The sequence below is a fragment of the Microcebus murinus genome, chromosome 2 (genome assembly GCF_040939455.1).
Source record: "Microcebus murinus isolate Inina chromosome 2, M.murinus_Inina_mat1.0, whole genome shotgun sequence".
Taxonomy (NCBI): domain Eukaryota; kingdom Metazoa; phylum Chordata; class Mammalia; order Primates; family Cheirogaleidae; genus Microcebus; species Microcebus murinus.
The window spans coordinates 76,277,913-76,305,463 of NC_134105.1; the positions used below are offsets into that span (position 1 = coordinate 76,277,913).

The 27,551-nt window shown below is 43.8% G+C and overlaps 2 protein-coding genes across 4 annotated transcripts in view; one reads left to right on the forward strand and one right to left on the reverse strand.

Moving 5' to 3' along the window:
• SLC44A3 (solute carrier family 44 member 3) overlaps positions 1 to 26,017 on the forward strand; it is a 77,661-nt gene extending 51,644 nt beyond the window's left edge. For all 3 annotated transcript variants that reach the window (XM_012790982.3, XM_012790981.2, XM_012790978.3), the window contains exons 13-15: positions 18,694 to 18,831; positions 21,582 to 21,818; positions 23,400 to 26,017. In XM_012790982.3, the coding sequence (XP_012646436.2) occupies positions 18,694 to 18,831; positions 21,582 to 21,818; positions 23,400 to 23,498 (474 nt within the window). In that variant the 3' untranslated portion in view covers positions 23,499 to 26,017. The remainder of the gene's footprint in view (positions 1 to 18,693; positions 18,832 to 21,581; positions 21,819 to 23,399) is intronic.
• Positions 25,551 to 27,551, reverse strand: part of CNN3 (calponin 3) — a 28,919-nt gene continuing 26,918 nt past the window's right edge. The window contains exon 7 of the mRNA XM_012790985.2: positions 25,551 to 26,660. Coding sequence (XP_012646439.1) covers positions 26,319 to 26,660 — 342 coding nt within the window. The 3' untranslated portion in view covers positions 25,551 to 26,318. The remainder of the gene's footprint in view (positions 26,661 to 27,551) is intronic.

Here is a 27,551-nt window from a genome sequence, read left to right on the forward strand (position 1 = left end):
GCCTAATCCATCTTCACTAAGTCCAAGTAGGGAGGCAGGTGGCAGTTACTGCGTTTTGCAGATATCCTGCCTCAGGCTGCACAGTTGTTCCCTTGCAGAGTGGGGCATACAACCCCCAGTCTCATCACTTCTCGTTTACTCGTCTCTCTACATCATAAATCCCAAATGTGTGTATTGAAAAAACTATGTGTTCACCTCAGACGTGCATTTATCCAACAACCATTTGTTTATGCTGTATGCAAACATTTCAGCCTGGGAATGATGGGAGCAGGGACCATGGCAGTACACAGTCCATATAAAGCATAAGCCAGCTAGCTACTCAGGAGGCTGAGGCAGGAAGATTGCTTGAGGCCAGGAGTTCAAGACCAGCCTGGGTAACATAGCAATATTCCGTCTCTAGAAAAGATTTTTAAAAGTGTGTGCCTGTAGTCCCAGCTACTCTGGAGGCTGAGGTGGGGAAACCACTTAAATCCAGGAGTTCAGGGCTGCAATGAGCTATGGTTGTGCCACTGCAATTCCAGCCTGGGTGACAGGGAAACACCACATCTGTAAAAAAGGAAGAAATGCATAAGCCAGGTCTTTAGGGAGTTGGCAAACTAGTTTGGGGCAGGGGTAGGGTGGGATGGGTGAAGTAGTAAGAGGCATAAGCATGAAACATTTATGTAACAGTACGTGTTTCAGTACAGGAATGAGGGCTGTAGACGTTCAGAAAGAGGGAATCTTGCCAATTGGAGGAGGTCATTTGACTAGGTAATTAGGGAAAATGTCATAGAAGAGGTGGACCTGAGTATGGAGCACCCCCAGGAGATCACCAGCTGAGAACAGTCACAACAACAATAGCTGTGGGTTGGCAGTAACTGTGTCGCCAGCTCTATGCTAAGTACGTTTTGCGCATTATTATTTGGTCATCTTTGAGATAGCATCTCCAATTTACAGATAAGGAAACTGAGGCTTAGAGAAGGCATATAGTTAGTGGCAGAACTAGGATTTGAATCCAAATCTGTTTGGACCCTGGGACCCAATCCCTTAAACCCTGGGACCCAATCCCTTAACGACTGTGCATTTTTTAAACAGCCAGAGGAAGACTCACAACTGCCATCTGGGGATTCTTCCTGATGGTTCAAACTGAACTGAACATTCCAGAAAATCCTTTTTTCAATTTTTATAGGCAAATAGTCGAATTTCTTAGGTTTTCATTTTTTCATACAAGTGGTTATTTACCAATCAGTAAGGCAGATCATGTGTTAATAAAGCTTACTAAAATATGTTCTTTATGAACCGAAATTGGGGTTTTACACAGTTTCCTGAAGACTCAAATTCATTATTCAGTTAAACATCTAGCTGCCGAGGCAATGCCTGGCAATGCTGTACAGTCTGTGAGTGTACACATGCAGGGAGTTGGGATTTTGCAAATTGGGGAAAGAACTCTTTTCGAACACCAGTGTTGCTGAGTTGACTATGTTGTTCTGTTGTTCAGTCATTCTTAACATTTTACTTCTGTTGATTATTTGCTTCCTATTTAATTCATTATGCGTGTTATCATTTTAAGCATTGCATTCCTCTTCAATCCTTTGTTCTTCCAGCAGAAGTGAGAATGGGTGTGGGCAGTAGCTCTGGGCTGATGTTGCAAAAGTCTAGGAACCATCATTTCTATACCAGTCTCCTGGGAGAAGCTCCCAGGTAAAGGCAACTTGTTAGTCAACTGGAGCAGCATTTGCTCTGCCTTCTTGGTGTAACCTGGGCGAGCCCCTTCCCCTTACTGAGCTTCTGCAAAAGGAGGGGGTTGGGTTAAGTGACCTCCGAGGTTCTTGTGCAGCTTTCTGAGCCTTGCCGCAGCGTCCAGCCCAGAGCTGGGCACACAGGTGCCACCCTGCCCCTTCAGAGCTGTGAGATGCTTGGTGTGGGAAATGAGAGAGAATACAAAAAATATGAATTGTTTGTTTTCCTGTTTTGTTCCAAAATGACAGGCCGATTTTTTTCATGTTGTACCTCTTCACCAGAGCTTACCCTGGTGTCAAAACCATCAGCGATGTTTTATGTTGCCCCAGTTCAGAGCTGCCAGATTCTTATAGACAGACCTGAGAATGTGAGTGGACCAAGAGGGGCCACCTGTCTGCACCCACTCTCGGCAGTTCTCCCAGCCGTGCTGCCGTGCGGTGACAAATAACTGGCGGTGGGATTCTGGTCGTCACCAGTCGCCTGGGTCACCCTCAGCAGTAGGAGAGTACTGTAATGCCCACCACTGTCACACCCCATTTCTGCCGTGGGCGAATGCGCAGGGTGGCTGGGTACCTGATGAATCTGAGCTGCTTCCCCTCGAGGAGGGGCGAGGGGAACCTCACGCACCTGGATGCAGTCTGTAAGGCGCGCAGCCCACTTTCCCTTGGCATCCGTCTGGAATAATGCAAAGGCACAGATCGCCACTTGATCAGAAATGCTGCCAGCTTCCTGTCTTCCTGGCAGATGCGCTGGTCAGAAAGGTCCTGGATACCCTTGTGGAGTCCAGTGCAGAGGAAAACTTGCCGCTTCTTGAGAAATGTGCACCTCTCTCCCCTCCCCGCCTCACACACCCCTCCCCGCCTCACACACCCCTCCCCACACTGCCCTGCCTGCCAGTACTTTTTTTTCCAGTGAACATAATGTTGGTCTCTGTCTTCTAAGCCTTTGTGGCAGACTTGACTTTGTAATATCTCAAAGACTTCTCTTCCCCCCACCCCCTTTCCTTGCAGTGAGCTCTGTTTCAATGATACTCTTTCTTGTAGCCCATCAATAGCAAAAGCACTCAGTGACTTTTCCACGACAGGTCTTGGTTCATCCCAAGCCAGATGGCAGATCTCCAGTGACTCCTCTCCCAGGGAAGCATGTGCATCTCAGAAACAGAATAATGGATATTGTGCAATTTCTCTAAGTTGATTATGAAAATGATGTAAAGGTTCTTAAGAAGAAACAGTTCTTTCAGCCACTGACATTGCCATAAGAGGTAGCCTCGCCACAGAGCAGCCAGCCAGTCCTGACCCCTGCCTCCCCACCCACTGTCCAGAGCCACTCTGGGCACACAGCTGATTGATGGGGAGAGCCTGGAGAGATGCCTCGTGTGCATGTGTTAGAAAGAGACTCACATGTGTGTCCATATGATCGTTTGCATTTACAAACAGCGGTAATCCCCACACCCAGCTGTTTCGTGGCAAATGCTACTATCCTGTCTTTAAATAGAAAGGAATTGAGACACCTATTTGTGGAGGCCCCAGACTGTCTGGGAGAAAACAAACTGAATCCTCATGTTTCCTGGTGCATGGTTCAGAAGCTGCTGGGCATATGGCCATGGCTTTGTGTGGCTTTCCTGGGAGCAGCCTCTCCGGAGCCCAGCTCCCACCTGCTGTGGGCCTGTCACAGGGTCAGGGCTTGGAGGGTGAGGCCCCTAGCCCTCTTCTCTAAGTGGGCCTGAGCACCCTCTCAGTCCTCCGGGGTGAGGCCCTGAGAGCAGCTGCCGTCTTAGGTTGGACTCTGAAGTCCTTCCTGACTTGAAATTCTTATATCTCCTGGGAGAGGAAATTAATTTTTGTTGAATGGATGACTACATCACTATAGGAAAGGGAGGGAAAGTTATGGAAGAGTGCTCAGATAATCAGGAAACTCTCCTGAGAGGCTACTGAGTGTTTGGCATTAATTGCCTTGACTTCCTCCAAAGTGTGCAGCTCCTGAAGACAAGAATGCCTACCACTTATTGGGCACTTACTTTATATATATATATATATACATATATATATATATGTATATATATATATATATATATATATATATACATATATATATATCTTACTGTACATGCCAGGTACCATGCTACTTTTTGTGTATTATCTACCTATATCCTCACAAACCATCCTGTGAGAGCTATACTGTTATCTTTTTTAAAAACAGATGAGAATGCTTAGGTTCAGAGCAGTTAAGTAGTAACCTGCCCTAGGTTAGAGAGGAGGAAAATAACAGCTGACTGTTGAGATTCTGAAGACCCAGTAGGTCATTCCCTCTTTGCTTGTCGAAGTTCTGAACAATCAAGAGATGCAAGTGTCAATCAGATGAAGATTTAAAATGTCACCTTGAACACCAAATCATCCGAATGGAAAATGTTCCCAGCAGTGTGATAGAGTGAGAATGCAGACTTCGAGGCAGGCAGACCTGAGTCTCAATCATAGCTCCTCCATTTTTTGTGCCCTGACATAGGTTACTTCACCTCTGTTTCCAGATAGAAAGATAGATATGGAATATATAAAGCAAAATTTTTAATATCTCCCTCATAAAGCTATTATGAGAGAGTTGAATAAACTAATACATATAAACATCAGAGCATGGTGTCTGGCTCTAAGTACAGGCACTGTAACGTTAGCTTTTTTGGGATGGAAGGGGTGAGTTTAATTATTTTACTCATTCGCTCACCAAATATTAGAAACCTATGTGCCAGATAAATTAAGTATGAAAATGCCTATCTCCCAGGATTATAATAAATAGAGAATATTTGCAAAGCTCTTAGTTTTGTGCCTCACATGTAGAAGCACTTACTGAATAAATGGCAGTTACTATCATTATTATCAATGCACTTAGTGTATGAGCTCCTGGTTATATCCTAGGGCACTTAGAATAGTGCTCAGTTAGGGATATATCAGCATCCACAGGAAGTTCTCTCCCCACCCAACCCCAGCCAGACCCCCACTAATCACTTGTTGGGGGGAGCTGAATTGCTAAGAGCTTCCCATCTGGTCCTTGCAGTCCAGAAAAATGCCCAATTTCCCCCACCATGAAGTGGAGTGATGCGGAAAAGTTGAGCACTCAAGTCCTGAAGAAAGAGAATTAACCACATCTTCAGATTGAGAAAACATGCCCCACATAGCACCTGTTCTCAGCAGGCGGGCCTCTGACTCTCTCTTTCCGCATCTAGTGCTCATTTGCTCTCCTTGCTCCCATTTTTCACTAGACAAGAGCAGCCGTGTCTGTCTAGCAAGGGCAACGGGGACTGTTTCCAACAACGCTGGTTTATAAGGTCATCCGATCCAAGGAGTCGCCGTTGCATTGCTCCAGTAAGACTCCTTTCACAAGCCCGAGCTCCATGTGGGGCATGGAGCAACCCCTTTCTGTTCTTTGTACCTTCCTGTCATGACACGTTCTAGGTACACTGGAAAAATACTAAGGGAGATGACTGTGTTTTTAACTTTGATCTGAGAAAACTACCTTTGGAGTCAGCAAAATCGAATTTCCTCCTAAATAAGGAAGCAGGTGACACATGCAAACATCGTGCTCCAGTGAGCAGTGTTGGATGTGGGGGTCCGGCAGCCGCAGACTGGCTCCTCCCGTGTGGTCCAGGGCAGGTCAGTGTCTGCCGGCGACCCAGGCTGGGCCGGGACGGGGAGGTGGCTCAGGGTGGAGGTGGGAATGTCCACAGCCCAAGTTGTCAGCTTTACCCCAGGAGTTTGAGAAATGTAAAGATTATAGATTAGTTTCTACATTTCCCAAGTTGACTTCATGTAGAAAATGAAAACAAACCACTGAGTAGTTCCTACCCCATCTTCCTCATGATGGAGGGCAGGTTTCTTCATGCCATTTCTCTGTGTCTGGTTCTTCTCCTGGACCAGTTGTTGTCAGAGGGCTCTGGCTGCTCACCTTGAAGCCCACCCCTGCCCGCCTCCTTCCATACGCTTCTGAGCAAGGCACTGACTGGGGCGTACATTCCTCAGCTGTCATTCTCCGGTTGTCTTTGTCCTAGACCGTGAGGCGTGTTGGGAGAAGGAAGCAATTGTTGGTCAGAGACTGGAGAAGGCATTCATAAAAAGAGACAAAATGAAAGGAGGTGGGAGTCTTGGTGGCTGAGGGGATAAAAGCTGCTTGGAGTTAGCAGTTGTGGAATTGTGTTCTGCTACAGGCGGGGATCCCACAGTGCTCCAGGCTGCTACCACCTGAGTCTCGTCTTTGAATGACTTCCACCTGGGTGTGACTCTAGCTGCAAACTCAGATGTGCAGGAAGTATACTGTGTCATGCCTCAACTTAATTTCTGACTTTGAGCTCCCATCCCACTGAACTGGCAGATTTAAACTATTAAACTATTTTTTACTATTTTTATTTCAACTATTATTTTCGGGCTGTCCCCCATAGGGTTATCTGAGTTTCAGATGTCCCCAGGCATTAGTAGACAAAGGTTGCCCTTGAGACAGCCATTTTCCCATCTGCGTAGCTCCTCAGGCTCTGCTTGGGAAGCAGAAATATTTTACAAGGTCACCTGTGGTCGCGTCTGCCTGGATGTGCTAGCAGTAGGTGACTAATTGTCCTGGTCACCTAAAGGCCCACATCTCTGGACCCCCCTCACTCCTGAGCAAACCAGGACCTGAGGGCCCATGGAGGAGTCTTGCCGCTTCTCCATGCTCTGCTAAAGATAAAGCGGGACTGAACTCCTGGTCAGGATGCACAAACCTCTGTTTCCTGCCCCCAGCCCAGGGGAGTCTCATTTTCTAATCTGGGGATGGAGGAAGACCTGCACTTTCAACTGCTGCTCCAAGATAGTCGGTTCATATTGGGGATCTCCGTTTCCACTGGTAGGTAAGGGCTTAAAATTTTAGAGTCTAAAACTTTGGAAAACAAAAGCCAGTGAGAGTTGCAGGCTGGATGTCTTCCTACCCCCACTCCCAACTGCCCCCTGACCTCATCTGGGGGAAGGAGCACAGAGCCTGAGTCTTGCTGGAACGGGGAATGTGAGAGGAAGGAAGGAGAAAATACATAAGTGATGAGAGTCAAGAGAGCAAAGGAAATCATCGTAAATGATTTAGGGAGAGCTGGCCAGTCCTTCCATTCAGAGTCTCATCTCTATGGACATTGAGACACAAGTTCTATGAAAAGTAGCAGAAGAAGCAATGAAAAGAATTTGGGTTCAATTAGCTTTCTTATCTGGGTGGAGCTAGAAAGTTCCTAAAAGTTTTGGCAAGTGGATCTAGGCCTTGACAATTTTTCAAGTGGTTTCATCTTCCCCCTCCTCTTGCCTTTTATAGAATGGCTCAGTAGTGGGCACAGGGAGGGGTAAAGAGAGCACTTGCTAGACTCGCATTCCTCGGTGGAGTGAGACAGCTGAGGCTGAGTGACTTCATCGGGACGCATCTCTGTGGGGGTGGAGAAGGGCTCTCTGGCATGTCTGCCATCGAGGCGACAACAAAGAAACTTGGTGAGATCCAGACAACGTGAGGCTACCGACCTGTCCCCAGGCCCCAGCCTGGAGCGTGGCCGAAGCAGAACTTCTGTACGTGTCCTTGGATGGGAGGACAACTATGAAGATCCGAACTGCTTCAGCACTGGGCTCCTGCTGCCTTCACGCAGCCTTTAACATCTGCTAAGAGTAGTGGGGAGGCAAGACAGAAAAAAGAAATACCAGCTCAGAAAGAGCCGCCCTTTCTTGTTGGAGCTGCCCTAACCACACCTAGAACTGACTCCAGGGGCAGCTGCTTACTGAGCAGAACTGCCAGTGGAGAGAGGAGGCGAACATGGAGGTTCAGAAAGAAAACATCTGTTGTACGACAAAGCCACAGTCATTAAGACAGTGTGGTACTGGCACAAACATAGATACACTATGCTAGATAGATATATAGACCACTGGAACAGAACAGAGAGCCCAGAAATAAAACATTGCAAAAATAGCCAAATGACTTTCGACAAAGATGCCAAGACTATGCAATGGGGAAAGGATGGTCTCTTCAACAAATGGTCTTGGGAAAACGGGATGTGCACAACAGGCAAAGTAATGAAGTTGGATCCTTACTTTACACCATTTACAAAAAGTAACTCAAAATAATTTAAAGATCTAAAAGTAAGACCTAAAGCTATAAAAATCCTAGAAGAAGACATAGGAGGAAAGTGTCAGGACATCGGAATAGGCGGTGATTTCTTGAATGTGACACCAAAAGCACAGGCAGCGAAATAAAAAATACACAAATGGACCTACATCAAATTTTAAAACTTCTACGCATCAAAGGAAACAACACAGTCAAAACTCATCTTATATAAAATAGGAGAAAATAATTGCAAATAATATATGATAAGGGGTTAATATCCAAGATACAGAAGGAACTTCAACTCAACAAAAAAACAACCTAATTAAAATATGGGCAAAGGACTTGAAGAGACATTTCTCCATGGAAGCTGTAGAGTCGGTAAGCACGTGAATAGATACTCAACATCACTGATCATTAGGAAAATGTAACTCAAAACCACAGGACATCCCCTCATACCCACCAGGCTGACCACTATCAAAAGAACAGAAAATAGCAAGTGTTGGTGAGGATGTGAGGAAGTTGGAACCCTTCTGCACTGTTGGTAGAAATGTAAAATGTTGTCCGGGCACGGTGGCTCACGCCTGTAATCCTAGCACTCTGGGAGGCTGAGGTGGGAGGATTGCTCAAGGTCAGGAGTTCAAAACCAGCCTGAGCAAGAGTGAGACCCGTCTCTACTATAAATAGAAGAAATTAATTGGCCAGCTAATATGTATAGAAAAAATTAGCCGGGCATGGTGGCGCATGCCTGTAGTCCCAGCTACTCAGGAGGCTGAGGCAGGAGGATTGCTTGAGCCCAGGAGTTTGAGGATGCTGTGAGCTAGGCTGACGCCATGGCACTCAGTCTAGCCTGGGCAACAAAGTGAGACTCTGTCTCAAAAAAAAAAAAAAAAAAAGAAAAAGAAAAGAAATGTAAAACGTTGTCGCTTTTGTGGAAGACAATGCGGAGGTTCCCCAAAAAATTAAAAATAGGACTACCATATGATCCAGCAGTCTCACTTCTGAGTGTATATTTAAAAGAGTAAGAGTAGGATCTCAAAGGTACTTGTACACTCATGTTCATCACAGCATTATTCACGATAGCCGAGAGGTGGAAGCTACCCAAGGTGAATGGATGAAGACATACAACATCATGTTGTGCAGCTTTTAAAAAGGAGATCCTAAAAAAATAAAAAGGAGATCCTGTTGTTTGCTACTATGTGTACAAACCTCAAGGACATTGCGCTAAATTAAATAAGCCAGTCACAGAAGGACAAATACCATATGATTCACGCACATGAAGTATCTAGAATAGGCAAAACTCATAGAGGCAGAAGGTAGAGAGATGGTTGCTAGGGCTGGAGGGGCAGGCAGAGGGGAATTGGTGTTTAGTGGGGATAGAGTTGCAGTGTTTCAGGATGAAAAAGTGCTAGAGATCTACTGTACAGCAACGTGAACGTACTTGCCACTGCTGACCTCTACACTTAAAAATGGTTAAGATGGTAAATTGAATGTTATATGTGTTTTACCACGATAAAAAGAAGAAAAGAAAGATGCTATTATAGTGAATGTCTTTTAAGCAAATGCGTTTTTCTTATAAGAGCTTTTCATACAAGGTGGCCCACGCTGTGGTACCGAGCAACAATTACTCCCAGCGGTGATCGGTGACCTTTTGGTCTCTTGCCAGGCTCCGTGTCAGCAGCCTTCCTCACGCAGCCTGCACAGCCCCGTGCCCACCAACACGTGCATGTGGACAGACGCCTGACTTAAAGTCATTTCCCCAAAATGTGCAAATATATGAAAAACACGGGAACCTCCCCATCTCTGCTCTCCATCTCCCTCTTGCCATTTCCTCAGCTCTGAGCTTCAAATCAGAGATGTTTGGCATTCTCTTAACTAAAGAACCACCCCTCTAAAGTCTATAAACCCCATAGTCATTCATTTTGTGCAGTATGACAGGCACCACGGCAAGCCTTTGGCATACGCTAAGTTTGTCATCTCAAGGACTCCGTGTAGCCGATATTTCCCTCCTTGTATAAATGAAGAAACTGAGGCCCCGAGGCTGAAGAGTTTATCTAGGACGGCAGCACTGCTCTGTGCTAATCCATATGGCTCCAAAAGCTGCGGCCTGCTGGCTCCATGGTGCTGCCCGGAGCTCCGCGTCAAGGATACAGGTGAAGAGGAGGAAACCAGTGAACGATCCTCGCTAACCTGGGACAAGCGCGTCTGTTTAATCTTCTTTCTAAGAAAACCTGAAGTCAGTGGCAGTGCAAGTGTGCCCCATCCTCTGCTTTTCCCATTTCACAGGACCACAGTTTAATTTCGCCTTGCAGAACACCAGGCCTCCCTCTGGCTTGCTCATTTCCTCCACTGGGTGTGCAGCTCAAATGAGATTAGCGGATGGGACAGCGGCCTGGCGCTGGGAAGGAGCCTGTTGGATGAAGGCAGCACTTCCACACGGTCCTGGATCCTGGACCTGCTCGGCACGAAGACTCATGTCATTGTCCTGGTGGGCTTCACGCCAGAGTGCAGAGCTTTGCTAGCAGACCAATGAAGGGTCACCTTCAGCAAGATGTGGTTGCCTAATTTGGCTCTTTCTGCATTTGTGCAAGGGGCAGGCCTGTCTAACACAAAGAGCTGGCTGGGAGCACCTGATTTCTGTCCCATCTTTGTCACCTTTGGTGGTCACTTAGCCTGTTGAGATTGTCATTTCTATCAGTAAAGTGAGAAGATTTTCCCAGGTGGTATCTGGGGTGCCTTTTAACCCTAACAGTCTACTGAAGGAACAAAGAAACAAATCAACTGAATTTGAGTTTTGTTTGAAGGAATATTGTTTAGAAGACATTTTTGGTTTGCCAAAAGCATCTTCCTTCGTCTATTCAATAAACATTAGCCCCATAGAAAGGGCAGGGATCTGGAAGAGCATTTGAGCAGAGGGAACAGCATCTACAAACAGAGGAACTGCAAGGGCCTCCCGGGCGGTACAGGTGCAAAATGCAGGTGGTGCGGAACAGGTGTGTGAGGTGCCAGTGCTGGGCACACCTCATTAATGAATGAAGACTGCTCGAATGTGGAGATTCATCATCAAAGAGTCTATAAATGTTCAAGACCCTGACAAAGTCTGAAAAATAACTCACTAAAGTCTGAATGGGGGAGAAAGTGTGAGAGGACTCATCTTTCTCATTGGCAAACCCAGTGTTAAAAAAATAAGTAACCTCTTAACATTTTTCATAATGGTTTTAGAAAGATTTTTCTTAGGTTGGGCGTGGTGGCTCATGCCTGTTATCCTAGCATATTGGGAAGCCCAGGTGGGAGGATTGCTTGAGGCCAGGAGTTTGAGACGAGCCTGGGCAATCAAGTAAGACCCCATCTCTACAGAAAAATAGAAAAATTAGTTAGGCATGCGGGTGTGTGTCTATAATCCCAGCTACTTGGGAGGCTGAGGCAGGAGGATCACTTGAACCCAGGAGTTCAAGGCTACAGTAGGCTGTGATCACACCACTGCACTCCAGCCTGGGTGACAGAGTGAGACACTGTTAAAAAAACCCAGAAAGATTTGTTTTTAGAAAACCTAAGTCTTGCATGGGAAGTTACAATTTGTCTGAAATTCAAATATTCCTTCAGTTTCAGTTTAGTTTCATTTTCCTTTACTGCAATCAAATTAACATTTGTACTTTTATTTAAAATGCCATGTAGAGCACCGCTCCATTTTTATAACTTATACTCACGGGTCCACCCCTCTTTCCTTCCTTCTGTCCCTGTGTGTTCACAGAGGAATGTTGGGGTGAGCTCCAGGGGATGTTAGCAGTGGTTATTTTTGAGAAGTAGGATTGGGATGATTTTCTTGCTTTCTTTGTTTCTTCTGTGTTGCTTGTTTTTGTTTTTGTTTGTTTTTTTTATGATGAGCATGAAAATAACAAAGCCATTCTCCTAAAAATTAAGCAAAAAGCATATCAATTTTAAAAGAGCAAACCAAACAGCACTGCCCATGCCTGACTTTACAGGCAGGGCAGCTCTCTTCCTGTCCCCCTTCCCCCCTGGCCTGGCCCTGAGGGGCAGCTGGCCTCCTCCCTCACCATCTCACTGGACGTGGGTTTGCAGCCTGGCGACCAGCAAATTCCCGAAGGGCTCTGAACGGTGAGTGCAAGGCCCTGGAAGGCCCGCGGCTGTCTCTGACCGCCCGCTCCACACGTGTTTGTGATAAAAACAGAGCCCGAGATGAAACTGGTTTGGGATGGTTCCTGGATGTATGGGGATGTATCTGGACTCAGATTTCACTGTATTTCTTTCAGTTCTGGGGGCAGTATGAATGCCAGCGTTATTTATTCATCATCCTGTTTCTCGAGTTTGTTTTAGTAGTTCTTGCTTTGAGTTAATAAATATCAGAGCTCTGTGAGGAAAGCATTCCAGAAATAAAGCTGGCTATTCATGGCATGATTTTTGGCAAACACCTTCCCTCCTCTACGGAGGGAAACTCTGTTTACCTTCTCCAAGAGTCAACAGAAACTCAGGTTCACAGTTCTGCCACCAAAAGAAGAAACCACTTCAGTGCAGTGGGAAGACAGACGGCCGCCCTCAGCGGAAGGCGGGCAGAGGGCCCGGCCCTGCAGGCTTTGGTCTGGACTTAGGGACCAAAAAAAATGTTCTTTCTGCGTAAAAGTTACAATTAACATTCTTAGATAACCAAAGTAAAGAGGTAATCTAGCTTTTCTATTACCTAAAAGTATACTTAAATCTCTTTCTTCTATAATTAGAATTTTCTGGAAAATGGAAATAATAATATCCATGGTGGTGATTTGGCTGCATTGTGGGGAAAAGCAGATGAGATCCCATGAGATGATGATATGAGGATGCCTGGTCCACTATGAAGCACTACACATGCACTACACACATAGCATCTTTAACGTAGAATCTTAGGTTTGGTGGGCATCTTTTCTTTTGTGTTTTTTCTTTTTTTTTTTTTTGGAGACAGAGTCTCACTTTGTTGTCCAGGCTAGAGTGAGTGCCGTGGCATCAGCCTAGCTCACAGCAACCTCAGACTCCTGGGCTCAAGCGATCCTCCTGCCTCAGCCTCCTGAGTAGCTGGGACTACAGGCATGCACCACCATGCCCGGCTAATTTTTTCTATATATATTAGCTGGCCAATTAATTTTCTTTCTATTTATGGTAGAGACGGGGTCTCGTTCTTGCTCAGGCTGGTTTCAAACTCCTGACCTCAGGCAATCACCCGCCCCGGCCTCCCAAGTGCTAGGATTACAGGCGTGAGCCACCACGCCCGACCGGTGGGCATCTTTTTAAAGCAACAAAACGGGCACTTGGGAAGGGATGTGATGTAGTGGAAGCCACTTAGCACGTCTCGGGGGGGGGGACGGGATTGGAACCCAGTCTCTTTCTGCTAAACCAGCCCGCCACATTCTCATCTCTTTTCAGCGGTAGATCTCGTGAGAGCACCACTTTATTAGTTTGAACCTTTTGGAAGGAAAAGCAGAAAGTACAGCTGAAAGCAAATGTTTTCCTGCAGATGGGCCCGAATGAGTCAGAGGTCCACTTCGTGTGCGAGTCATGCAACGTCCGTCAGATGTGTGTGCCCAGGCGAGCTACTCACCCTCTCTGTGCCTGAGTGTCCTCAGCTACCTCACTGGGTTGGAGTTAAGAGGATTAAATGAGTTAATGCCCTCAGGGAGATACAGTATAGAGCCTGGCACATTGTATGCACTCGATGAATGTTTGCCATTATTTTTATTGTCATTTATTTACACACACAAGTTATGTAGCGCATGTTTGCTTACCGACTGGGGGGAAAAGGCCACAGATATAAATTAGGAAGCTACTGTTAGGTCTGTGCCAAGCCACTTGGAACCTGTCACTAGGGCGTCTCTGAGGGGCTGTGGAGGGGGAGCCAGCGTGCTGGGGGAGAGTCACAATTCCTGACACTCCTACTTTCCCCCAGAGAAGAGCTCACTGTCTTTGGGCCTGGCTCCCAGCTGTGACGCTAGTGGGGCGTATGCTCAGCGGACGCCTGGCCACACAGCATTTATGCACAGCTCCAGCGAGCCCAGCAGGCCTTGGGGGGCTACTTAGGGGCTCCCCTAGATCTGGGTAGCGGTGAGCCTTGGAGTGCAGGGCTTGGTGGATCGGCAGAAGATGGTGATGAGGGAGCTCTCTGCTGAACGTCCAGGCCCTGTCAGAAGCACAGCCTGGAGATCAGGAGTCCTCCTACAGCGTCCTGTCACTCCCCTGGCTCCACAGAGGTCTGCCTCCTGACTCCCCCGGCCCCATTTCCCACTGCACTTCCCTGCCTGGCCCACCAGCGCCTGCACAGGTGCACTCACGGTCACACCTGCGGCCACCTCGTACCCTGCTGGAGACAGCCAGTGGGACCAGCTCAAACGCCACTTCCATGAAGTCCTCCCAATTCCCCCCATGCTCCCTTCTCCCCTTCGCCCCCAGCTGTGGCTCTGCTCCTTGTCGCTCTCACATTCGCACTGTATTATCTGTCATTATTTACACACCCTCCCAGCCACACAGGACCATCCTTGTTTGTGTCCTTTCCCTGTGCTCCCTGGCAGCTTGGGACAGGCCCAGGTGGACATTCCATGCAAGTCTGAGAACTAATCCACCTGTACCTAGAAGGAGTCTTTACTCCCAGGCAAGGCAACAAGAATCGGGACCTAATATTGAGGTCCTGCCATTGTCAATTTGGGAATTTTGTGGGGTATTTTGTTTGTTTGTTTGTTTGAGACAGTCTTATTCTGTTGCCCAGGCTAGAGTGCTGTGGCATCAGCCTAGCTTATAGCAACCTCAAACTCCTGGACTCAAGAAATCCTCCTGCCTCAGCCTCCAGAGTAACTGGGACTACAGGCACATGTCACCATGCCTGGCTAATTTTTTTTTTCTATTTTTAGTAGAGATGGGGTCTCACTCTTGCTCAGGCTGGTCTTGAATGCCTGAGCTCAAGCAATCCTCCCTCCTTGGCCTCCCAGAGTGCTATGATTACAGGCATGAGTCACCACACCCGGGCTCTATTTTGTGTTTTATGACTATCTCAAGACATAGAAATACCCACCTGTTTTGTGGTGCTAAAAAAACGTGCACACTGAATATAGTCTGGTGTTAAATCAAAAGCCAAATGCTGCTACCTCTTCCTTGCTTAAAGATTAGCCTTCAGGATTTCCTGATTAACTTTCACAACCAACAAAACGTGTTTCCTAATCCTTATTACAGCAAATCCTTTCCACATATTGTTAGCATCTGCAGATTACCTTTGCAAGGTAACTCCAGGTTCTGGCAGCCCAGGCAAGTGCAAATGCTCAGAGCAAGGACATACAGTATTGAACATTTAGCGTAATCTATCTATCCTCCAGCTGCCTGACAGGGAAGCAGCTGCTGCTCAGAATAAGTATAAATTAGCTAATGCTGAAACTGCAGAAATGTTCACTCCATGTCCTGGGTGGAGTGATTCTTCCCTCCTCCACCTATTCACTCAGACATTAATTCCAGGTCTCCCTGCTGCACTCGGGGCTGAGTCTTGCGGTAAAATGCTAGCGGCATAGTAACTGCAGGAAGGCATATGTAATTTCCCTGTCAGTGTGGTTTTAATGCCCTCTTTCAGTGGGCTTCACACATTAAAGAAAAGATAAATGGTTATGGGCCCGGGGAAAATCTGTGGAGTCAACACATGCATGAGAAAGTACCATTTTAACCTTTAATCATTTTAGCCAAAGAGCAAAAATCTATTTTTATTGCTTATGAGCGATGGTGCTAAATTGACTGTGAGGCAGTGTTGTGCAGGAAAAAGAAATCCCCACGAAAACTGTGTTTCCCCCTATGACCCAGAAAGCCCACTGAGATGTTTAGGGGGGAAGAGATGCAGGGGTGAGGGGCGGAGGGCAGAGAGGCACGTGGTGGGCGCAGCTGCAAAGCAGGACCACCCTGGGGGCTGGAACCTGGTGTGAGAAGCAAGACCTGCCCTTTAAACCATGAGGGTTTAAAGCCTGTGGATAAAGAAACCACGGGTCCTTTCTGTGCGTCCTCAGGTGCTCAGAGGTTGCCTCCGTGTTCCCAGCTGTAAATGACCGTCTTTGGTGAGGGCTGGACGATAGTAACCAGCCTTTATTGCACACTTCCCATGTGCCAGGCGCTTCGCTGAGCGCTTTATGGGGAAAATGTTCTTTCATCCGCCCCACGTCCCTTTGCGGTAGGTGCTCTAACGCACTTTATAGATGAGGAAATTGAGGTCTTAGGTTAGATCATTTGCCCACGACCAACAGCTAGTCAGTGGTAGGACTGGAATTGGAACCCAGAGACAGTCTGGCTACGCAGCCTGTGCTTACCTTAACCACACCGCTTTTAAATAGCATTTTGCCCTAATGAAAATTGACGGTGTAATGTCCAGAAGGTTAGGATTTAAAAAAAAAAAAAAAGGAAGGTCTCTGTCTCACAGATTCACCAGGGGATCTGGGGAAAATGCCCTTGATCTTTGGTTTCCAGTCTATAAAAGAATGATTATGCTATTCTTCACCCGCCCACACAGCTGTGTTTTGAGGATGAATGGATTGGTCATCAGGCCTCTGAGAACTTAGGTGCCTGAAGATGCCTAGTTAAATAGTATGAGCAAGTGAGTTTCCGCTTCCCTACGTAAGACCCAACTCCAAACCCGAGCAGCGTTGCCCCTACAGCTGGCTTGGGATTTTGAAGGCGAATTTCACATGCATTCTCTGTAAGGCGGAGACCAAAAGTTTTCTGTGAAATACTGTTAAGGCATTTTTGCAGGGACTTCACTGAGAGTCCCCTCTGAGGCAAGCATGGTGCCCCGTTGGGGGAGATGATTACCGGCCTTTTGTCTTTGAGAACCAAACATTCCTCTCCAGTTGGCCTTGGTGAAAAGGGAGTTTGATAAATGGAGTTCATTCTACTCCCTAATCTTATTAGTCCCCTTCATCTCCCCTTCCACTGACTGCGTTAGGACCCGGGCCACTGGGACTGGCTCGTTTCCTAGACGCTGCACCGGTTTCCTTGTGATGTTTGTGAAGCGGTGTACGGAAGGGTTAATGTGTACATCATGGGATACAAAACTGTCATCCTTCCTCCAAGCCAAAAGGAATGACAACCACCCAAGCAGGTAGTCACTCCAGTGGATTTTCCCAGGAAAGTTATAAATTCTTCATTGTAAATGTCAGTGCAAGTAGCACTTTTAAAGATTTCAAGAGACATAGGAGAAATAGATGGTCTTGAAATTATCATGTAGTTATAAGGAGAAGGTATTTTAGAAAAATGACCCAGGAAATCTTCTCATATGAACACACACACACATACACACATTTGTTGTCTTTGACTTAGTAACCCTATTTCCACAAATTTATTCTGAAAAAATTATCCAAAATTGGGAAATTAAGATATTCATTGCATAGTTATTTATAACAGTAAAATATATGAAACAGCCAATATATTCTAGCTACATGTGTGTGCAAATGCATGCACCCCTGACAGAATATGTATTTATTAAAAATCAAAATTATAAAGGCCATGTAACAGGAAAATGCTTATTATATAAAGGAAGAAAGTCATATAATCATGACACTGTCTCATTTAAATTATATATTTTTCATTTCTAGATTTTCTTTTTTCTTATTTTTTTTTGTGAGATAGAGTGTTGCTCTGTTGCCAAGGCTAGTGTGCAGTGGTGCCATCATAGCTCACTGTAGCCTCAAACTCCTGGTCTCAAGTGATCCTCCTGCCTCAGTCTCCCAAATAGCTAGGACCACAGGTGCACACCACTGCGTCTGGCTAATTTTTCTATTTTTTGTAGAGACAGGGTCTTGCTCTTGCTCAGGCTGGGCTCAAACTTCCTGGCTTCAAGCAGTCCTCCTGCCTCAGCCTCCCAAAGTGCCAGGATTACAGGCAGGAGCTACCTTGCCCAACCCCATTTCTAGAATTTCTATTCAATTTGTTTTCTACTCTGCTTTTTCATTTTTTATACCATCCTGTTTGTTCCTTATGGTCATTGTTCCTTCCATTATCTCCTCAGCATATTAAAATATGTTCCTGAATACTTTTGTCCAGATTGTTCTTTCCAGTTTTTGTTTGTTGCACTGTTCATTTCCTTAGGTTATCTGTAAATTTTTCCTGTGAGCATCTTTCAGCTTCTGGGGGGGGGGGGGAGGGTTGTCTGTAGGACTAATTCCCTGGCTGAGGCAAGGTGGTTTTTATTTGTCTTTGCCCAGACCCTAGTGATTTTAATGGTCCCAGGCAGATGGTGCATTTCTTTACTTCTTTCTTGGGATGGTTGGTTGCATTTAAATTGCATATGAATCCTGAATTTGTTCAGGGAGTTCAGTTCTCTAGCAAGGGCCTAATTCCATGCCTGTTAGATCTTTGGGTTCTTCTCTCACGAATTACCAGGGCCTGCTTTCTTTCTGGTACCTAAACTTCCTTTCTGCCCTCAGACTCTGTTGTGCATCAAGAAATAATTTAGGCTGAGCATAGTGGCTCATGCCCATAATCCTAGCACTCTGGGAGGCTGAGGTGGGAGGATCACTTGAGCTCAGGAGTTTGAGACCAGCCTGAGCAAGAGCAAGACCCCGTCTCTACTTTTTAAAAAATTTAAAAAATTTATTATTTAAAAAATAATAAAAATAAAAGACATGATTTATGCTTTGCCCATCATTTCTATATGTTTGTAGTAGGATGTTCAATCCACCATATTGACCAGAAATACTTATTTATCTTTTCTTTTACTTCAATTATATGAAAATATATGTGAAATCAAACACTGGAGGGTCTTTGAAAACGATATTGTTATGGGTAGAGATAGTGGTAAATATCGTTCTCTATGCTGCAGATATTCTCTATGGTCATATTTTATTTAAACGATAATTATACAAATCATTTTTAAATTCTTGTCTTTTGTTTCAGAATGCATATACTACAACTGCCATTAATGGGACAGATTTTTGTACATCAGCAAAAGATGCATTCAAAATGTTATCTAAGAATTCAAGTCATTTTACGTCTGTTAACTGGTTTGGAGACTTCATCATTTTTCTAGGAAAGGTGAGATGTCTTGACTAAGCAAAGGAGGCTAGCATTCAGAAAATCGAGCCCTGCGACAATTAGTGTGAAAGGGAACTAATATTTCTAGCGTACTTATTCTGTAGTAGATGCTGTGCTTCATTGCTCTTTTCAATCCTCAATCCCTGGGGTGTCCCTGTTTTGCAGAAGATGAAACTAAGGTTTAATAAGTTGTCCAGGGTTCCACAATAGGTGGAACCAGGATTTTAATCTTAGTCTTACTCTCTTACCTGTGATCAATTCTATCATTCTGATTCCCACTTTTTCATGTCTAAAATGAAAATGCTACAAACTTTAGAAAATAAATGTTTACAGGGTTTTTCCTTAAAAATACATAGAAATAGTATTGAAACTTGATGAAATTTATATATTATTTAAGTGCATTAAGACTATAAGACAGAATTGTTAATATCCTAAATAGAGCCAAAATGACGTGTCACATGTCCTGTCATCTGAATAATTTTTAAGAAATTACGTGTCGTCATGTGTAGGGAAGGAACATCTCAGAGCTCCCACATCACTGGGTATAAAAGACAGAGCCCTGACCTTGGATCCTTGCACAGTTTCTAACTTTAGTTTTTATAGCTGTAAAATAAAGACAACCCATGCCCTTTCTACATTGTAGGGAAGAGTAACTGAAATGTTGCTCAAAGTGGTGGCCAGTCCCTGCCCCGCCCCTATCTGACTCTGCCCAAGTCAGAATGCTCTTTATACTGGGCACAGTCACCCTCTGGGCCTAATTCTGCAATCTCAGTTCGCCTGATCCAACTTCCCCTTGACTGCCCTTCAAATGCCCGACCACAGACACGCTGCCCTTCCCACAGTGCCTGCTGCATTCCAAGCTGAACATTCCTCCATTCTTTCAACCACTCCTCCATATCTGAACACCGCAGCCTTCAGAGGTGCCCAAAGGTGAACGAGCTCTTAGTCCCCAGTTTGTGACCTGGCCAATGCTAAATATGGGGACTTTTTGCTCCTCATTTAAAACTCTGTGTCTCTCTGGTATTTGGTGTAGGTCTCTGGTGCATTGCTGTCACGGGTAGGTGTCGGTAATGTTACAACATGCTTGGGTGTCACAGGTCTGTGTTAATCACACACACATTTAAGTCTCAGCTGGGCCCAAGACATTTCATGTCACAGTAGCAATAGAGACACAAAATAATTACGCCTTTCAAAATAGCCTGAATAATCTTAAGTTGCAGTTGTATTTAAATGGCTAATGTTGTTTTCATTAGCTTGGTAGGATTGCGAGTGATATAGTTTCTATAATAATAACTGCTTCCAAAAGCTTTTGGAATGACGTTTCATTTTTTTAATAGAGTTATTTTTTATTTTACTTTAGATCACTCATTTCCTTTGTTTCCCAAAATGAATATATAATGGCTAATGAGCTTTTTTTTTTTTTTGAGACAGAGTCTCGCTTTGTTGCACAGGCTAGAGTGAGTGCCGTGGCGTCAGCCTAGCTCACAGCAACCTCAAACTCCTGGGCTCAAGCAATCCTTCTGCCTCAGCCTCCCGAGTAGCTGGGACTACAGGCATGCGCCACCACGCCCGGCTAATTTTATATATATATATTAGTTGGCCAATTAATTTCTTTCTATTTATAGTAGAGACGGGGTCTCACTCTTGCTCAGGCTGGTTTCGAACTCCTGACCTCGAGCAATCCGCCCGCCTCGGCCTCCCAGAGTGCTAGGATTACAGGCTTGAGCCACCGCGCCCGGCCGGCTAATGAGCTTTTGATGATTGTGTGATAACCAGTGATTCTTTGCTTTTTTTTTTTTTTTTTTTTTTTTTTTTTGAGACAGAGTCTCGCTTTGTTGCCCAGGCTAGAGTGAGTGCCGTGGCGTCAGCCTAGCTCACAGCAACCTCAAACTCCTGGGCTGGAGTGATCCTTCTGCCTCAGCCTCCCGGGTAGCTGGGACTACAGGCATGTGCCACCATGCCCGGCTAATTTTTTATATATATATCAGTTGGCCAATTAATTTCTTTCTATTTATAGTAGAGACGGGGTCTCGCTCTTGCTCAGGCTGGTTTTGAACTCCTGACCTTGAGCAATCCGCCCGCCTCGGCCTCCCAAGAGCTAGGATTACAGGCGTGAGCCACAGCGCCCGGCCTCTTTGCTTTTTTGAATGAAGTAGGATTCAGATTTCCATGTGGATCTTTGTGGACATCTTTGTGGGCAACGGGGACCCCAGATGGACTCCATTACATTTGTTAGAGAATTTGGTACATTATGGCCTATAATCCTGTGTGTAGAAATAATAATTACATACAGCAAAAGCCTGGACTAAGCCTATCATCTCCTCACACCCATTGGAAAGGCTCTCACTTCAATCCCCAGGGTAAAACTACAGTATATCCACCCAATGGATTGGTGCACTGTGTTTATTTAAAAAATTTTTTAAGTGAAAATGCTTATTGTGGGATTAATATTAAGTAAAAAGACAATAAAAATTTTGAAGTATTATTATATCTGTATAAATACAAAAGCTAGGCACAGATAAAATGGAAGTACATATAGCCTTCCCACCTACTATTAACTGGGTTTTCTATTGATGTCGTAGCTTTTCATTTTGTCCTTTATTTCATTCTGACAAGCATTCTTTATAATAGTATGCACACACACGTGCACATATATGAAACCATTACTTGTAACTGACAAAAAAAATCTTTTCTAAAATATTCTAACAAACAAATTTATAAAGATTTCAACAATCTCTTGTTTTGGACAGGTGCTGGTGGTGTGTTTCACTGTTTTTGGAGGACTAATGGCATTTAACTACAACCGTGCACTCCAGGTGTGGGCAATCCCTCTGTTACTGGTAGCTTTTTTTGCATACTTAGTAGCCCATAGTTTTTTATCTGTGTTTGAAACTGTGCTGGATGCACTTTTCCTGTGTTTTGCTGTTGATCTGGAAACAAATGATGGATCATTGGAAAAGCCCTACTTTATGGACCAAGAGTTTTTGGTAAGCATACATTTCCTTTCCTGTTACAATCTCCATCCTGACAATCTCAAAAGTTTTGAAAAGATTCATACACAAAGGAGGTTCCACACCCAGCCTCACTTTCTCTTCCAGAGAGCTCTGTAGGCTTCTACTACCCCATGGCCTGAATGTTCTGAGAACAATTTGGATTCTTTAGTAGGAGCAGCACTTCAACCCTGGGTGGAAGGTAGTAGTAGTCCAAGTCCCTTTGGTGCTAATAGCTTGGTCTGGAAGTGTAACAGTTGATCTTTCTCTAAAGCATTTCTGTATCCCCAAGCATCATGTCATACCCACGCTATTTTAGGGAGAGCACGCTCCAGTGTAGACTAATCACCTTCTGTGCCAGTATTGACAGATCTGCAATTCTCAGGCCCTTTATTCACGAGAAAAGCCACACCCTGTACCCAGCGTGAGCACAGCCCCCATACTGCTTATATCTGGAAATAGCAGGCAGCTGTTTGTGGCAGCTTTTGCAACACAGTTGTTGCCTATTTGCTTTATCTTGGGTAGACAGGGATATTTTAACAGCTGAAGGATGTCTCTTTTCTTCTTCGTTGTCTGAGTCACCTGATATTTTAATAATTTTCTTTTTTGCTGTTGCCATTAAACTTAAGTGTTAAAGCCCTTTTTATTTTAATCAGAGCATTCAAAGCACTCTTCAGGCACTGAAGTTTAACAAGCACTACCATAGTTTTGTACTTAGTGTATCCTCATCCTTCTCCATATAAAAATGCAATTTTTACTTTTTTACTTATTGATAGAACTCTAAAGAAAGTGTTTCTGATGGTGGTATGAAGCCAGCCAGGTCTTCATTCCCTGATTCACTTTTCTGGTTAAAAATCCACCTTGAACTATACCCCTCAAAATATTTAATAGAGAAAACGTTCTTAAGGATTCAATTCTCCAAAATTATATAACCAAGAACTCTTTGTAAACGGTTATAGTTGGGGCTGAGAAACCAATACCCCAAAATACCATGCTTTGGCATGCTGACTTGAAGCAGCCTTGAGGGCTGACCTTCTTCCCCTTTCAATCCTTTGTCTCTCCCTAAGCACAGGATGAAGTTGTTCTCTGAAGTCCCCTTAGCTGCCTAAAGTCCCGACCCACTAAAGAAGAAAACAATTACCTCTGATCACTTCCCTGAGTTTTCATTAACTGAACTCATGACTAAAGTCTATCTATACACACCTGAACATACTTTTGTCAGAAACCATTGTCTGCTCTGCTCAATACCTTGTCCTAGGTCATTATATGCTCTTAATGTTCACTAAATTCCCCTGAAAAATCACTTACTACCGCCCTAAAATCACTCACACTTCCCCATCTCCCTTTCCCCTAAAAGGAACATAGAACTATCTGTAGCTCATTGCATGGTTAGACAATCACTCTGTGATTCTCCTCTCTACACGCTAATAAATCTAGATGCCTTCTTTATTAATTTGCCTTTTGTAAGTTAATTTTCCAGCAAAACTTCAGAGGGCAAACGAGAAGTTTGCCCTCAGCCCTTATATTGTGAACAGTACAGATACATAACACTGATCTAACTCATTCTTTTTTTTTCAGAGTTTTGTAAAAAGGAGCAACAAACTAAACAGTGCACAGCAGGACAAGAATTCTTTAAGGACTGAAGAGGGAACAGAGCTCCAGTCCATCGTGAGATAGGTGCCCATTCGATATTTGTACCTGTAAAAAGTTTTCTTCTTCTAAGAGCCATTTACAGAATAAAAGACAAAACTATTAGAGAAAAGTTAGAATTAAAAAAAAAAAAGGCAAGACTTGATAGACCCTGTTCTTCCTCATTGTTTTTGTCGTTAATGTTTGACCAGATTATAATACTGGAGCCATAAAAGTTTATAACCTATTTTTGTACCACTTAGGACAGACTTTTAAAACCATGTTTATATGCATCAATTAAAAAGCACATCATGTAAAAACTCAGATTTGTTTTTAAGGTTACAACCAATAAATAAACCTTTTTAAGAAAAAGATTTTGTTAGCAGAAATCTCTGGAATATTGTATTATTGTGGTGCTCTTTGTTCTGTTGTTTTGTTTTTCAATAGAGAGGAGGTCTGCTATGTTGTCCAGGCTGCAAAGCTGGTCTCGAACTCCTGGGCTCAAGAAATCATCCTGCCTCAGTGTCCTAAGTAGCTGGGACTACAGGTATGCACCACTGTGCCCGGCTTGGAATGTTGCTCTTACATAGGGCACATTTCCCTACTCATCCAATCCTGGAAATATGCTCAATATATTAACGTTTCCAAGTATAATTCTTAGACTTAGTGACAATAAAAACCAAAAGTTTAAACTCTAACCAGAACTACCACCTGAACTGGGCATATACAGGAGAGAGGCAGAAGTTTAACCAACTATGACTTAGTTGGTAAAAGCACCAGGCTCTTTTATAAATTAGCAGACATTCTGAAGAAGTGGTTTTCAACCACCTCTCCACCTGAGAATTGCCTGGAGAAAGATTTTTAAAAACACTTATACCTGGACCCCATCCCCAGACACTTATTTAGATGGTGGGGGACAGGGGGAAGGGCTTTCTCTTTTTAAAGCTTTCCAGGAATCCTCAAACCATGGGGCCCACCAGGTGTTTTTGCTGCCTCTGCCTGTCCTGCTTAGCAGCCGACTCGTCCTGGGCCCACAGTGCACATGGGTGGAATGTGCACTGCGCTCTCCAACAGTCTGAGGGACAGTGAACTGGCCCCCCGTTTAAAAAATTTGAGGACCCCTGCTTTAAACAGAACATTAACATGTTGATTGGCAGCCATATGTCTGTTAGGTGGGCAATAAATAGAGTACCTACTCTCCTAACAGGAGGATCCATCTGATTTATTTGGCAGGGCAGGTTGTAAGACATAAGGCTTCCCTTCCCGGAACACCTCTTCAAAGATGACAAGAAACAGCCTGACAGCCCAGGTCTACTTTAAATGCAAATTACTTTTTTCTTAAACAGCACCATTGAATTAGGTCAGGCCCAGCAGTTTCCTTTAGGAAAGAGATTTACAGAGCAGTTCCTCAGAAGCATTAAACTTAGTCCTTGTGGAATGATGAGCAAGTAAACTTCACTTTTATGGGTTTTCTTCAAACCCCATGTACCTCCCTTATCTGTCTTAGCAAAGAAACAGGCACATTTTCACCCCCAAATCTAATAGAGCCAATCCTATCAGAAGAAATCTTTTGGCTGAGACAGTATCACTGTGTGTGTTACCAATTTTCTTTTACTGACTGCATTTTTTCCCATTACATTTAACTGACCTTTTCTCCGTCATGCCTGAAGGTTTAGGTTTTACTACACACCCTAGTTTATTATCAAACAGCACATTCTATTCCTGTTCCAGTATATGCTTCTTACTCATATTTATTCAAACTAGGATATGAGTATAAAATTCCCCACTGCTCCTACCAATATTCCTGGAGATGACTTTAAGATTATTCCAAGTTGAATTAAAGATGAATTTGAGGCAGCCACGTCACAGTGACATAAACAAGCGTCAGATGATGACTTGAATCCTGGCTGGCATGTATGAGGTGCACTGGGCCAAGTCCTTTTGTTTTTCTAAGCCTTACTCTCAAGCAGAGTGCAGTTTGTGTGGATTAAATAAAATGATGTTACTTTATAATAGTATGTGGGGAAGTACTTTTTAAAAAAAATCTGACTCTTCCTATTTAGAAGCTAGCCAGAAAATAATCAGCCTGTGGTTCATATGAATGTTCAAAAAAAAATATTTATTTATAAAAAATACAATGGGATAAGTTTATGCTGAGAAATGCAGCAATAAATACAGTTGAAGAAAACAGCAACTCTACATTGATACATTGGCACAAACAGGAAGAGCAAACGCACCACCCAGACCTAAATGTCTGCAGGCCATTTTTGTACATGCTCCTTTAGAAATACCACTCTGAAAAGAACTTGTCAGCTTAGGTAAGAGAATGAGTACACATATAATCACAAATGCACACTGATCATGACTTTATTTAAAAATTAGCAAACAATACTGTAGAAACATCCATATGTAAATTTCTAAAAAAAATGCTGTATCTTTTAATTGGCAAAGACCGCATTTAGCAATAAGCATGGGTTTAGTCTTCCATGTAGAAACCAGATATACTAAACTGTAAAAAAAAAAAGTTTCCTATTGTTTGAAAATACCAGTTTAAGATTGTAAAAATGCATAGATCTTTAATAAAAGAATTGGCTGTACAAGAGTACTCCCCTTTCACAGTATTCCTTTTTACTTCATATGCGAATTATTGGTTATGCTGTAGGATTTAACTGTTACAGCACTAAAAGGCAACTATTTAGGGAAGAGGCAGAAAAAGGAAAAAGGAATGTATGTAAGGCAATTTCTTTTATTAGGTACAATAAGCATAATAGTGTTTTAGGAAGACAAGATAAAAATTACTCAAGGCTAGCTTGGTTCTTCTCACTGAATAAAAACAATGGACTAAATACTGGGCTCCTCTGTGTGCATCTAATAATCAATGCCTTGGTCACCATACTGGTATTCTCTGGGGTAGTCATCAGGGTACTCGCCATGGTATTCATCTGGGTATTCTGCCTGATAATCACTATCACTGATTTCCGACCCATTCGTTCCTGTTCCTTGGCTTCCATTGTGAATGACAGGTTCTGTCGGAGCAGCACAGTATTTGGGATCATATACTTGCCGCCCAAGCCCATATACACTCATTCCTTTCTGGGAAGCAACTTTGTTGGTTCCCATCTGTAGAGAAATTGTCGAGTTGTCCACTGGTTGTAATGTGAGCTTCTGGTCGTAGATGTCTCTTCTGGTACCTGGTGCCAACATCCCTGCCTGGTATTAAAACACAGTATAAATGTTAAAACACTAGCTGGAATCTACTTTTGTGAATATTTTATAAATTATAAAACTCACATTGAATATGAACACTGATACAGTAACTTTCATTTGGTTCAGAGGTAAAGATAATTTAACCAAGTATCTTAATACAGAATCACTTCTATGAAGCAATATTCACTGGCTTTCAAGATAGGTCAGGCCTTCCTTCAAATCCTTGTTCTGCTATAAAATTGCTATGTGGCCTCAAACAAGTTAACTTACTTTTAGTTTTGAGTTTCTCATATGCAAAATGGAGACAATGCTATGTACTTTGGATTTAGGAAAGGATGAGACATAAAAAATATAAAAACAAAGCATAATGCTGGCACACCTGAAAGTTAAATTTGAATGCCCATTATGACCATATACGCTATCCAGGTTACTAATTTCAAAAGCTTTTAATATATTCAGCAAAAAGTATGCTGAGCAAAACTTAAAGACTGGAGCCTTTTCAAAAGCCTCTGAGATACAGAGAAGCCAGGCCCTTAAGAACAGCTACTCTCCTTTATCAGAGTACAGTAACTCATACTTAATTTCTCCTCTTATGTCAAGTACACGCTTACAGATTAAAAGTGGGTAAAAAAGCAAACTCGAGTGGCAGCTATGAGAGATACAATGCCACACCTGGCAGGACTGTTCATAAAAGACAAACAATATATCTCACCTTGAGGGAATTAAGAAAATGTTTTTGAAACCTTATCCCCACTCTTATTGGATGTGAGACCTGTCTGCTCTCAAATGGATACAGAAATCACCTTTCCGAGGTGCTGGTTATCTAGGAAATTCTATCTTAGATATGGTGTTAGAATGCTGATATTTTCACCATGTTGCATTTGCATCTACGTT